The sequence below is a fragment of the Brassica rapa genome, chromosome A03 (genome assembly GCF_000309985.2).
Source record: "Brassica rapa cultivar Chiifu-401-42 chromosome A03, CAAS_Brap_v3.01, whole genome shotgun sequence".
Lineage (NCBI taxonomy): Eukaryota > Viridiplantae > Streptophyta > Magnoliopsida > Brassicales > Brassicaceae > Brassica > Brassica rapa.
In genome coordinates this window covers 24676300-24690285 of record NC_024797.2, presented here as the reverse complement: position 1 = coordinate 24690285, position 13986 = coordinate 24676300, and the positions used below count along the sequence as shown (strand labels likewise).

Below are 13986 nucleotides of genomic sequence, written 5' to 3'. Positions count from 1 at the left end.
GCACACACCATTATTTATTATATGATTTAATGTTGGAACAATTCGGTGAAATCAAATTTTGTGCTTATCCTACTACAAATCTTAAAAGTGAAAAGAGACAATCAAAGTGAACAGAACGGTAGACAGATAGAGTCGAGTGAATTGGACATTGGACGAATTGGGGCATTTGATAGATGCAAATAATCTCATCATAAAGACAATGACTTGACAAAACTTAGGATATTTTTGGACAAGTGTGGTTCCTACTCCTAGTGGTCCCTTCGATAATTTCAGATGTTGGATACTCATAATTTGAAACCATTCCAAATACATACAAACTCAAATAATTAGTTTGCTAGTTTTACGTATCCTGCTTTGTGATCTTGGTGCATACTGCTTTGCTAGTATTAAGAAAAAAACATAAACAACATTCTTACTTTACATTTCGAAAGTGAAACCATTGTTTTCTTTGATAAAAAGGTGAACTAATTGTTTACCTCAGTATGAGGATCAAATTAGACTGATTATTCCAAGCTCCTTTCATATGCAGGATGATATAGTCTGGCTCGCCTCATAGTCTAGAAAGTATTCCACTAAATCAGGATATGCGCTCCTGAAATCAATTCTGAATCGCCTAACTTGGAATTCAACTGGGAAGCATGCATCTTGAATGTTAAAACTGAAACACCTTCTCTGGAAAATCAAAACGGTGCCATTCCAGTTGGATTGAACCTGGCAGGGAGAGGTCTCTCTGGCGATATCAGATGCAAACATTGTGGGCAACATGAGACAGACCTCCACTTCTTCCTCGAGTATCCTTTTGCTAACCGCGTGTGGAATCTCATCCCAGCTCTTCATATGCCATCGTCTATCAATGTCAACTCGACCACACAACTCATACCGGATGCTGCCCTGTCTCCCTGGGTCCTTTGGTACCTGTGGACTGCAAGGAATAAGTTATGTTTTGAAAATGTTCTGCTCTCTGAACAGGAAGTGGCTACCTTGGCTATCAAGGAAGCACGCCCATGGCAGAATGCTCAACAATGCAAGGCCCCCTTCTCTCTCCCGATAACTACCAGTAAGTCTAACCAACCCAATACTTTGCCCGCGGAACCACAGTGTTTTGTAGATGCAGCATGGAGTTTGGCGTCACAACTTGGTGGGTTTGGTTGGGTCATTAACGATCCTATCTCTGGTGTTTCATGGTCTATGTCTCCAAACCGCAGCCATGTCGGCTCTGACCTAGTTGCATAAGTTCTTACGGTCAAAACTGCTCTCTCAGATGCAGTGTCGGCAGGGTTTAGTTCGATCACTATCTGGTCAGACTCCAAAACCCTTATCTCAGCTTTGTCTTCGAAAGATAAGCTTATGGACATCCAAGGCATTTTTCATGATATTCATATCCCCTCTAGATCCCTTGTTTCTATCTCTTTTAAATTTGTTCCGCGACTTCGTAATGTTGAGGCTGATTCTCTCTTGCAAAATCAACTTTGCAGCCTTTTAAGTTAATGAATATATGGTTTGTTCAAAAATATAATTGTTTAACACTATGTACGTAATGTCATTTTATATGTTACCATTGTTTCCTATATATGAATTATCATTACACAACTATATATTATCATGCTATCATTTCCATCTATACATTTTGTTATTTAAAATCTTTGCTATTTCTGTTTAGCAAAAAAAAAAATGCTATTTCTTGGCTAGAGCTTTATGGGATTCAGTGCATTAGTGCTAGTAACCCCTTAATGAATTTCAAATAAGCGTATATATATGCAATCCGGTGCATTAGATGCATTTTTCTTCTCTTTTTCATATATCATATGTTTATAGTCATATCATGCATGAATCATAGATTGTGTGCCTTGATTAATTACAAATGGTTTAACATGATATTAATACAACTTAATTGGGGAGAAGTGGAGATAGAGACAAAGTGTTAGCTATATATACCAATTTGTATGGAATCTTCTTAGTCACATGGACGTTGATGTTAATTTTCCCTAGAGTTCTTTTTTTAATAGAGAAGAGTTCCCTTTTTTTTTGGTCTTGCTAGAATCTGTTAATATCTATTTACACCTATTCTTCAACTAGACACATGTAAGTCTAGAAAACCCTCTTTTTCAAAAAGTTACATATTCTGGAAATAAATTTTGTTTAAGAAAATGTGTTTTTTATATTTCTAATGCATTTTTTGTCAACTAATAATCAAAAATTATAAACTTCAAGAACAATAATTGCATTTCTTGAAGTCTTATTGGTTTAGAAATATAAGAAATATAAAATTACAAAAAATTATGCATTAATAACTAAAACTTTTTTTTTTAATAAGCGTGAAAATCTTAAAATATGTATTATTTTGAAATGGAGGGAGTACATAGTAACTAAATTGGAAATCCATGCGCCTTAGGTCTAACATTCTTTGAAAGAGTGATCTACATTTTTTAATGGTATAAGAGCAACTGTGTACAGAGTCAGTTATATTCCTAGGTCTAACATTCTTTGAAAGAGTGATCTACATTTTTTAATGGTATAATCAACCGCCTAGTTTCAAGTTCACAAAGATACAATGAACATTGTTCGATTTTCTGTCTTAGAATATCTCTAATAGTATTCTATAATTTTTTCTATATTTCACTCTAAAATAGAGTAACTTTATGATAAAGTTTGATTTGCTCTAGTGATTTACTCTATAATAGAGTTATTCTATAAGACCATCTCCAAAATAATGTTTTTTTACTTCAAATTTAAAGTAAAAAAAACAACATATCTCTATATTCTATTCTAATATAGAGTAATTTTATTATAGAGTAAATCATTATAACAAATCAAGTTCCATAATAAAGTTACTATATTTTAAAGTGATATACTTAATAAATTATAGAGTATCATTAGAGACAGGGGCGGACCCAAAAGGCATGAGGAGGTGTGGCATGTGCCACACTTTACCTTTTTCTCATTAATAACTAACACTCCTTCCGTTTTAAAATATTGTATATTCTATAGCTTTCACACTTATTAAAAAAAATACGTAATATTTTGACAATAGATGCATTGTTTTCCGTGTTTAGTTGTTTTCTATGATTTTTAACTAATCTAAGTTTAGTAAATACAATTAATGTCTTTGAAATTTAAAATTTACCATTATTACATACATTGAAAAAGTAAAATAAGAATCTTTTAGAAATAATTTTTTTCTAAAATATAGATCATTTTAAAACGGAGAAAATACTAAATTTAATCAACTACATCTATAATAAGCTTTGAATTATCAGAAAATAGCTTTGTGCAATTGTCCCATACTAAAACTCATCTTGGATCCGCCCCTGATTGGAGATGGTCATAGACGATAGTCATCATGTACTAAAATGAAACACCTCAAATCGTCCTAATCAACGGAATCAATATCACGGATCACATACTCTAAAAAATGAAATCTAATACTGTAGAACTAAAATTTAAATGATCAATTCAAGTAAAACTTATAGATGATTAAAATATACTCCATTTGTTATGTATCATATGTAAAAGAGAAGTCTTTCTTAAACTTATGCTACTTTGACCAAAAAAAGAAATAGAAAGAGTCAAAGAGTGATGCCCACCTTTATGTATATAAAAGGTCTTTTTTTTGAAGACATACACGGTCTAATCATTTAACAATGGGGTTAAACCAACTTGCTTTGGTTTACTAAAACAATAGTAGATCATATGTCCTAGTCTCCTAGATAATCAGACACCGAGTGACCGAGGAACTCCAACTTGCTCAGTCATAAACAATTAGCAAGCAATAAGCAATGCTGAAAATGGTTCAAATGAGGCCCATATTTAATTTAAAAGCCCAATATATACATTCTAAATCATCAGGTTGACTTAAAATTTTAACCAAAATTGTTTCGGTTATTAGTCGGTGTAGTAATTAAATTAACAGAATTGCCTCGGCTTACCAAATTGCTTCTTCTGAATTATCAATCATCACTCGAATTCGAATCTATAAACCCTGAATCAATTTGCACCGTTCCTTTTATAAAAAATCTTCAATCAGAACAGTAATGGCGCTATGTAACTTGTATTGAATCTCCTGGGATTCCCCCTGCAGGAATTATCAGTGAGTTCAATTGATCTTCTTCATCAGTTCTTGAATCAAACAAGTGATATTTGTAGTTTTGACTAAAGTATGGTTCCATATCTCTCCTGAGTAACTGTTTACGTTTTCTTGTCTTGGTTTTTTTTTTTTGAATTATACATGGGTATCATGACCCTACAGAAGTGGTCTAGACTAGTCACATATCGGTTATTTGTCTCTGGTGATGCCGAAATGTTAATTTCCTAGTGGCTAGGATTCGAATCTTGGTGGTTTCACTGTATTGGGTTTTTGCCCTTAAGTTAATCACCACCAAACTACAAGTACAGGTTTTCGGTTGTTTAGCTAGTAAGTTTTGTTTTTTTTTTATTGTAGGAAGGAGATACATAAAGTAATGGAAGAAAGCACATCATAGAACGCTAATAAAGCATTCCATGATGTTTACAACTCTGAAGTAGCAGCTATATGGACTCCCAAATGAAAAAAGAGGCGGTTTATGGAGCTTTGAAGACAAGCCAATCGCACCGTGTGATTCAAGTAAGCAACATGGCTTCCTATGCCTCAAGTGCAAGTGTTGCTATCGATTGTGTCACGAGTCGAGTAGTCTAGTGAAAAACATTACCCCAAAGCTCTTAAATCCTGATTGTGATATCTAAACTGTTAATTCACCAAGAAGATGCTAGAAAGAATCTACATTAATAAACTTATCATTTTTCTTGATAAAACAAATGAATTGTCAGTGTTAAATGACACTCATGCTTTGTAGTGTTCATAAATAGTTGCATGTGGTTGGTGTAGACATGATCATTTCTTCTGTTCTTATCTTTTTTTTTCTTTTTTTTTGAATGGTTTCTTTATTTTGGTAAAGAATCCAGAGTGGCTGCTTAACTAACTTACCCTGTTCCAAAACCCCACAAGATCATGCTTCAAATTTATGTACCTCTGACTTCAAAACTTCAAAGTCACATTATAACAACAACTTCATTTATCATTCTTTAAATGCTCCATTCTATCTTCATTATTTACCAACCCTATTTTAATTTCGTCTTTGTTAATTCGTTTGGTGGCTACTAAGTACAGTAAACTTGAATCTGTGTCCCAAAGTGATTACTTTGTTTATTTATCACTGAACAAGAAGCATGAACAAAGACAAAGAATTTATGAACTCCAACTACCATATTTTATTTATCATGATGATGATCTTCATGCCATAGTGTCTCTTCCTCTTCCCATTTAATGTTTCTTCCATCTACCTCCATTAATACATACATCCATACCTCACCCTCAAAGCCAACCATGATAAGTCTTAACCGTTAGATAGCCACAATCCCAGGACACAGGACACATGATCAAGATTATGCAAGTGGCCCTCACTCACATCTCATGATTTTATTACAATTTGCCATCTATAGCAAAACAAGCTAAACAAAAGAGTAAGTCATTGTCACCATTGCACCAAATGTTAGCAAAAAAAAGAAGTCATTGTCACCATCTCAATCTTGGTTTCAAATATCAACTTCCTAATACTTTAATAACCCATCAACAATCCAATCATGATTGAAACATGTAGTTCCCTCTTAAGATAAAGTTTCTTAATTTTTCTGGCAAAGTGTAATAACAGACTTATCACATTACATACAAGTTGGCCCTGAGTACTTTAAGAAACAGAGTATTAATAACTCTGCTACACTCTTTCTGTTTCTAGATCCATATTTATAGAGTTACTTTACATATCTACACAAAACATTATCACCGCGTGACATTAAATGCTTCTCCAACTATCAAAAGCTCAAAACTTTTTTTTTTTTTATTGTTCTTTTGTAATTCCCTCCATATTCTTCTGACCTCTATTATATACACCCATTTACATTCTTCACGTTCTCAGACAAGTCTCTCTCCTCTTCTTCACGCACTCTCTCTCTCTTTTACCGGATAAGGTTTTTCCAGAGAGATGGCTAGAGTTTGTGTAATGATTATGATGATGGTAGTAGCTATGGTCTTGAACGTGGCTATAGGTGAACCAATAGCACCGTGTTACTTCATATTTGGTGATTCTTTGGTTGATAGTGGAAACAACAATCAGCTTCAGTCCTTAGCAAGAGCTGACTACTTCCCTTACGGCATCGACTTCCAGTTTGGTCCAACCGGCAGGTTCTGTAACGGCAAAACAACCGTCGATGTCATCAGTAATCTTATAACAACACCCTTTTTCTGTTATTTCTTATTTTGTCCAAAAAAACATGTTACTGAAAACAAAAAAAAACAACTAACTTGTTGTGTTTTCGTTGAAAAGCTGAGCTTCTTGGTTTCGATGACTACATTACACCATATTCTCAAGCAAGCGGGGAAGACATCCTACGAGGAGTGAACTACGCTTCTGCAGCTGCCGGAGTCCGAGAAGAAACCGGCCGTCAGCTGGTAAGTCATTCAATCACTTTTAGGGTTTAAGTTTCTTGACTAGGAAGCATAACTGTCTTTCCACTTTTGTTTGGTTTCAGGGAGCTAGAATAACGTTTGCAGGGCAAGTAGCTAATCACGTGAACACTGTGTCGCAAGTGGTGAACATTCTCGGAGACGAGAACGAAGCTGCTAATTACCTAAGTAAATGCATCTACTCGATCGGTTTGGGAAGTAACGACTATCTCAACAACTACTTTATGCCTCTATACTACTCCACCGGTAACCAGTACTCTCCAGATTCCTTTGCCAACGATCTAATCAACCGATACACCGAGCAACTCAGGGTCCGTTCATTTACTCGTGCTATATCCTCTGTTTCCTCTGTTTTTGTGTCTAATGTTTATATATACTCTGTTTCCTCTGTTTTTTTGTTTGGTTTGGAGTAGATATTGTATAACAATGGAGCGAGGAAGTTTGCGTTAATTGGTATCGGCGCAATAGGATGTAGCCCTAACGAGCTGGCGCAGAACAGCAGAGACGGGACGACTTGTGACGAAAGGATCAACTCAGCAAACAGGATCTTCAACAGCAAGCTCGTGTCTCTGGTGGACTATTTCAACCAAAACACACGAGACGCTAAGTTCACTTACATCAATGCTTATGGTATCTTCCAAGACATGGTAGCTAATCCTTCTCGCTATGGTAAGAGTCTCACCTTCTTAAACCATAACACGATGGGATTTGTAGTTGCCTGAAACATTTTTTTGATTAGTTTACATTAATGGTTTCAGGGTTTAGGGTGACGAACGCGGGATGTTGTGGAGTAGGGAGGAACAATGGACAGATAACTTGTCTTCCAGGTCAAGCTCCATGTCTGAACAGGGATGAGTTTGTGTTCTGGGACGCGTTTCATCCGGGAGAAGCAGCGAATATCGTGATCGGTAGTCGATCATTTAGGAGAGAATCTCCATCTGATGCTCACCCTTATGATATCCAGCAGCTTGCTATGCTCTAGTTCATGAAACTTACTCCACACAAACAAAGAGAGAAAAAGAGATATATATATATATATATATATATATATATAATCTTTTGCTTGTGTTTGATACTTGTTTTTATTTTTTGTTGCAGAAGAATTGTTTGTGTTGTGGAGCTAATGTATCATTGTTCTCTATAATGACATGAATTTTCTGTTCTTTTTTTTTTATGTATGATTAAAAATTTGGGATGTTTTGACGATCTTAACCAAGCACCAACTTAACTTTTCACTGGATGTTGTTCTGTCATAACACACATTTACGTGTTGAAAATGATAACTTCCTTTTGAATATTCTTGTTTTGAAAATTGAAACGCATGAGAGGAAAACGGGCCTAGCCCAGTGTTCTGATGTTTAAAAGCTAATATATGACCCATAAATTCAAGCTAGACATAAGTTGAAATGGAATTGAAAACCAGAGTGAAACGGCAATTTGATGATATTTTTGGTTAAATATTAAAACTTTTAGTTCAGTTACGCTTTAAATGTAGAAAACTTAAGTGTAAAGGGTATACTAGTTGAATAATAAGACACTAAATGTTTTCAAAAAGTTTCTAAGAAACAAGAGAATTAATACAGAAAAGTTAGTATAGATGGACCATCACTAAATACAGTTCCTGGTTGAGATTCCTAGCAATGGGGCCAGATGTTGCATTCCCTCCAAATCTAGAAAGGAAGGCATGGAAAATAAGCTTGACAATGAGCACTATTTGTTCTAAGAGTAGATATCGAGCCAACAAGTAAAACACAAGGGCATGAATTGGTAAAGTAAAACATTTGAACTAAAAATACAGTTATACACATTAATGACATGTCTTTAAGGTAGAATTTCACATCGCCATAAGCAATTTAAATAAGTATAGAAATCACTGACACAACACTCGTGAAATATAAATATAGATATTACACATTTATAATAACACTGCATTAGCTTTATATTGCTCATTCCTTAACCTAATCCCTGGTTCTTATTCACTCCTCGTCCCTGAAGGCTTCCACCCAATATTACCTGCAAAAAAAATGAAACGAAGTTAATTTTTGATCAAATCAATGCTGAAGAGTGGCTTTGATCATCCAACACCAATATTTGTTTTCTTACACTAACTGAAGAGCGGTTTGGTCTTGGCGACCTGCGGATGAGTAATGGTGATTGTTAGGTTGCAATGCAGCGACTTGGAAATAGTTCCGTGAATCAAACGGTTGAGATTGCGTTTGAGGCGGCTGCATAGTCTGTTCGTATCCTCCTGGCATAAGATTCATACTTGGATTGTTCCTCTCATTTTCAGCTATCTATATACCAAATATATCATAGATATTTGTTTAGTATTTCATTATTTAAAAAAAAATTGGTGTTATATATGTAGAAACGAATCGTTTGGACGTTAAAACAAATCAAGACAGTCTGAATCTACCTTAGCACGAAGACGCTGGTTCTCACTATGCAAATCAACTTCCTGCATAGACTTTCATTACAAATGAAGTGAGCCAAATTATCATATATATAAAGATTAACAATGGAAATAATAAGATGTGCCTTACTCGCTTCTGCATGTAGTCAATTTCAGCGAATAAGAGTTCATTCTGCAAAAACATTTTAAAGTATAATTTATAAATTTAGCAAACATGAATATATAAATAATTTTGTAGGAAACAATTTGATTTCGGAGAATATTTACTAAATAAAATTACCTTCTTGGATCGGATTCGATTAATACTTCTGTCTAACCTGCCTTCCAAATTCCTAAGCTCTTTGGGAGACATTGACCCTATTGTCTCACCCATCAATTGCCTAATTAAGTTTTCAAAAGTATTAATAAATCAGACAGTTAATAAAAAATAGTTTAATTAATCAATTTCAAGTTATTTAGGTAATATTAACCTGTTCGAGTTTTGTATGCTGATAATTTGTTGACGCAATTTGGCCGATTCTTGTTGGTAATACTTGAACAGAAAAAGTATAAAATTTATTATAAATGGCATATTAATAAGCAAATTTGATTCATATGTGTAGTCTTAAGTTACCTGTCCGTTAATTTCTGCCACGGTTCCGGTGTTAGTATTATCCGATATTGCCTTCTTGTACCTCTCGATTGTCCCTTTTACACTGCAACAGTTTTGTTAAGGAATTGATACGTTAATTAGAAGTTTAAAAATACAATTTACGCTTAAATCAGCATTTACAAAAATAACTGTAAGGGTCAAATCGCCCACTTGCTCAGTTAAGTGATTTTAATACGAAACCTCAAAAGCTAACATTAGTTCTTATGAGTCAGAACAATGAGACATAACGTGACACATGGTGTGAAGAAAATAATAGATATAAGAAGATAATTAAAATGTAAAGTTGTAACTAGTAAAAAGACTCGTTTTATAATAAAAAAAGAACCATTGTTCCTCTGAAACCTTAAAGTTACCGAGCTAGTGATTGGGTTGCAAATGACACGCTGGAAAAATTAGAGTGACAAGATTGGTTTGAACATGTCTAGGGTTTCAGACATGTGACACGTGTCGAAAAACCATTACATATTGGTAAATCCAGTAGACATTTGATAGTTTTAAATTGTTAACCATCGGATTAATTTAACTGGGATGTAACCAAATGACTTGTCCGAGTAACATCACAACGTTCCATTCTTTCCTTATTTAGAATATCATTATATTATTCTACACAATTTTTTTTTTTTTTTGAGTTTTATGTACACAATACATCATATACATACTAAGTACGATGACATATCATAGACTATGATGTCTGAACCTTCGATGGAGGAATCACTGCGTCCATTTTGGAATCACAGAAGGCAAAACAAAGACTGTATTTAATTTTATTTTCTGAAAAGACTTAATTAAGTGGACCCGTACGAAAAAACCCACTTTCTTCTCTGCCCATAAAGAGAGAGAAAATGAGAAAAGCCCTAACTTTAGCTGTCTAGACAATACAAAAACATATATTAAAAACAAGAAACAGAAAATGCATAAATGTATCTACACCAAACATAAATTGCATAAATGTATCTATACCAGATTTATTGAATCAGTGATCATTAATCTTTTACTTCTTAGACATATGAAACATATTAAGTATATCCTTATTTATTTGTCTCTTTGTGTATTTTCTTGGTGTATATATACACCTAATATGAAGTCAATTTTTATTTTGCTTTCATTAGGAGGAATAATTACAATGGGTATTGTCCAAATGTGAAGCTGAATATTAAGGGGTCAAATGTAGTACTATGATATTTTGAATTTATAAGTACTTTCCAAATTAATTCAACGTGACATAAACATTTTTGTCAGAAGTCAAGAACTGAACTAACACAACTTTTTACTGCTAATAAATGTAAATGATAAATAAAATAAATAACATCCGTGTGATGACGTGATAAAAAATTCTGTAACAAACACAACAAATCATACAGAGACCAAACCTAGCATTGCGCTCAATACCAATCTCTAAAAAAACTTGAAAGTAGTTATAAAGAGAAACAAAACTCTGATTACGTTTAGTCCCCACTGAATAAAAGATATTGTTAGGTAAATGAAGATTAATTTTTGATAGGTTGATTGGAAGTTTTTGTTAGCTTTTATTTTCTTTGGACATGAGCAAAATATATTTTAGGACATGAACTGACAACTGTAAGCGATTAGGAAAAAAAGAGACTTTTATAACGTGGTAAACTGACTGTAAACCATTTCATTTTTAAATGTTTTATGTTTTTCAACTATTTTAACGTGATAAACTCACGCGTATACTAATGAATATGGGAAATTACATGTGGAAATAGCTATTACGTACTTGCTAGTTTGAGTTTGGAATCTTGAAATTCCAATTGAATTTCAAAATAGTAGAACAACTTTTTAATTCTTTTGGCTATGACCACTTCTAAGTAATTCCAGCTCAGATATTATTTGAAAATTTTCGATAGCTAAACAAATAAAACTCAACATCCATAGGACAAAAAAAACTTATGACCATATTGTCCTAATTGCATTTCCCATGATTTCTATCACTCAAGATATGAACATTCAAACATCTATTTTACCATATTTTACACTCATTTGTCTTCACATGTGGTTGCATCAAATACATGATATGATAATTCATGAGAGAGAAAGAGGCAAAGATAAGAAAGGAAAGAAAGAGAAAGGAGAGAAGAAAAGAGGGACACAGAAAATTAACAACAATGGAGGATGGGATGATCACAAACCAGAAGACATGACCTCATAGTCCTTACTCTCCCAATTTGTTTCCCAAAACTTACTTTTATAGTAATAAAAATCAAGATTTTACCTATTACAACACCAGATCTAAAAATATATCTAAATCTTGAAGTACTTTTTAGTAGAAAATATAGAAAGTGATCAGAATTTTTTACATATAACAGAAATGAGTGATGAAAGAAACCCCAACAATGTGAATCTTAGTTCCACAAAACTGAATCTAAAACGCCACATTAGAAAATCTAATTGTTTTTTTTCATTTATTATCTAACTCTCGCTCAGATCTCCATAACTTTGTACCATTTTCTTCACTTCGTATTATATAACAAATTCCCTATATATATTATAGAAAGAACATGAATTCGAACTAGGTCTAGATCATTTCCAAGCTAATTAAGATAAACATTTATATGTACCAACAAAGATTCTCACAAACTTCAAGACAAAGTAAAATATTATTCCACCCATAAGAGGGTTCCAACCGTAAGAATCAAATCAAATCTAACATAGAAGATCGAAAACCCTACTTAAGATTCGAGTTTTGACATAACCCTAAATTAATTATTAATCTACTAGTATTAGTTAGAAACTAAGAACAGAGCAGAAGAAGTATAACCTGTTGTTTGAGTATTCATAGAGACGGCCACGGCTAGAGAAGACGATGAGTGTGACTTCAGCATCACAAAGAACAGAGAGTTCGTAAGCTTTCTTGAGCAAACCATTTCTGCGTTTGCAGAAAGTGACTTGGCGATTTGTTGTGTTCTCGATCCGTTTGATTTCGATCTTTCCTCTCCCTGCAGATTTCCTCTGTGGAGAGGAATCTCCTCCTAGCTCCATTTGGTAGGCCATGTTTGACATGCTACAAAACCATGAATATTTAGGGCAAAATTGATCAATCAAAAACAAGAATCCAAGAAAAGCATGAACAAAGGTTCTTGAAAAAGGCTCCAGATCTGCCATATTTTCTATTCGTTTGAATTATGGTTGAGATCAAATTTATATTAGAAATATTTAATTTAATCTCTTGCCGACACACAACTAAAAGAAAGGAAGTAATTCATATTCTCCTAATTAACAAGCGTTAACCATGAGACTTTTAAAAAATTATCTGGTTGTGTGGGAAGAAAGGAAAAGAAAACAAGTAGAAATTAGGACAAATCTTTTGAAACAAGTAAATCTAGACTGTGAAAAGACAATTTTAAGAGCAAAGAAGATCATATATAGGATTTTGAAGCTTGTTCTCTAAAAAATAGTAGAACAATCAAATTATAAAAAAGGAAAAAGGAGACTAAAGAAGAACATAGATTTGGTATAAGGACCAAAGTAAGTGAAACAAAGTAATATAATGAAGAAGATAATGTTTGGAAGGATTGGGGAACACCAAAATATTAGACTGACCTGTTGGGGGGAGATGAACAAAGAGGAACGTTTTATTTTTCTTGGGAAAATAATTTTCTGGAAAGTACAGTATGAGATTTGGAGAAGTTTCAAAAATGGAAGGTAAGGTAGTGCTGATGAAGAGATAGGTACATTTATAAAGGAATAATTTATTTTCTTTTAATTATTTATTTTTATCACCATTTTAGTTTCCAAGTTTTTATCCATATTGTGCACTTGTCAATTTAGGTTAGTTACTTGTTTTTACCAAAGTGTTGTTTCATAAATCAAATCTAAGAGATAAGTATTATGTGTTCATCTTTATTAGATGGTGATGTACATGCACTTTCTAAAACATATATATCAGAATATGAAACTCTACGGTGTAAGATCATCATAATTAACTAGAGGTGTGTACTTAATTGTTATTTTGTGAGTTTAGTTATTTGAAATGTTACTCATTTTAAATTAAAACAGAAACTAGATATAATATAATAAAAAAATATTTTGACAAATACCGATCTAAAAGTTATATTCATATAAATCATGAGTACAGCAGCTTTTGAAACTTATGAAATAAACTTAAAAAATAAGTAGAGGGTTAATTACCATAATTAATACCCGACCATACGCCTAGAATTTTCATAAATATAATATAATACTTATCAAGGATATCCCGAATTGAAAAACTGTTGAAAAGGATGAAAATGGAAGAAGAAGAGAGACCAGAATTCAGCAGCTGACTTTCTAGCTAAAGCAGCTCTGCGTACTGCTTCTCATGCAATGTACTAGACTTAATCTTATCATCTAATCAAGTTTGTTGTTCAAAAAAAAAAAAAGGAAGAAGAAAAGAGAGTTTTATTATTGGTGGATAAGTTCTTGTGT

The 13986-nt window shown here is 33.3% G+C and overlaps 2 protein-coding genes across 5 annotated transcripts; one reads left to right on the top strand and one right to left on the bottom strand.

Moving 5' to 3' along the window:
- Positions 1 to 5835: 5835 nt before the first annotated feature.
- On the top strand, positions 5836 to 7702 carry LOC103861027 (GDSL esterase/lipase At4g18970). The gene is made up of 5 exons (XM_009138733.3): positions 5836 to 6249; positions 6357 to 6481; positions 6562 to 6807; positions 6910 to 7165; positions 7255 to 7702. The coding sequence occupies exons 1-5, from the start codon at positions 6015 to 6017 to the stop codon at positions 7476 to 7478; spliced, it is 1086 nt and encodes a 361-aa protein (XP_009136981.1). The 5' UTR covers positions 5836 to 6014; the 3' UTR covers positions 7479 to 7702.
- A 554-nt stretch (positions 7703 to 8256) lies between these two features.
- LOC103861026 (floral homeotic protein AGAMOUS) lies at positions 8257 to 13253 on the bottom strand. Of its 4 annotated transcripts, XM_018657217.2 has the most exons (9): positions 13123 to 13253; positions 12341 to 12583; positions 9523 to 9604; positions 9380 to 9441; positions 9190 to 9289; positions 9040 to 9081; positions 8913 to 8963; positions 8600 to 8790; positions 8257 to 8509 (listed from the first exon to the last, which is right to left on the bottom strand). In XM_018657217.2, exons 2-9 carry the CDS (start codon positions 12580 to 12582, stop codon positions 8506 to 8508), a joined length of 774 nt encoding a protein of 257 aa, XP_018512733.1. In that variant the 5' UTR covers position 12583; positions 13123 to 13253; the 3' UTR covers positions 8257 to 8505. The 4 variants fall into 4 exon arrangements, with proteins under 4 accessions (XP_018512733.1, XP_009136975.1, XP_009136976.1 ...); XM_009138727.3 differs by lacking the exon at positions 13123 to 13253 and having other exon boundaries at positions 12341 to 13040; XM_009138728.3 differs by lacking the exon at positions 13123 to 13253 and having other exon boundaries at positions 8913 to 8954; positions 12341 to 13031.
- Between the last annotated feature and the right edge of the window lie 733 nt (positions 13254 to 13986).

Excerpts from the sequence above, each read along its gene's own strand:
- LOC103861027 (XM_009138733.3), top strand. The coding sequence starts at position 6,015 with ATGGCTAGAGTTTGTGTAATGATTATGATGATGGTAGTAGCTATGGTC. Across the intron at positions 6,808-6,909 it reads GATACACCGAGCAACTCAGG|ATATTGTATAACAATGGAGC; the intron begins GTCCGTTCATTT and ends GGTTTGGAGTAG. Across the intron at positions 7,166-7,254 it reads AGCTAATCCTTCTCGCTATG|GGTTTAGGGTGACGAACGCG; the intron begins GTAAGAGTCTCA and ends TAATGGTTTCAG.
- LOC103861026 (XM_009138727.3), bottom strand. The coding sequence starts at position 12,684 with ATGGCAGATCTGGAGCCTTTTTCAAGAACCTTTGTTCATGCTTTTCTT. Across the intron at positions 9,442-9,522 it reads TGGCAGAAATTAACGGACAG|TATTACCAACAAGAATCGGC; the intron begins GTAACTTAAGAC and ends TTTCTGTTCAAG. Across the intron at positions 8,964-9,039 it reads TTGACTACATGCAGAAGCGA|TCTATGCAGGAAGTTGATTT; the intron begins GTAAGGCACATC and ends TTGTAATGAAAG.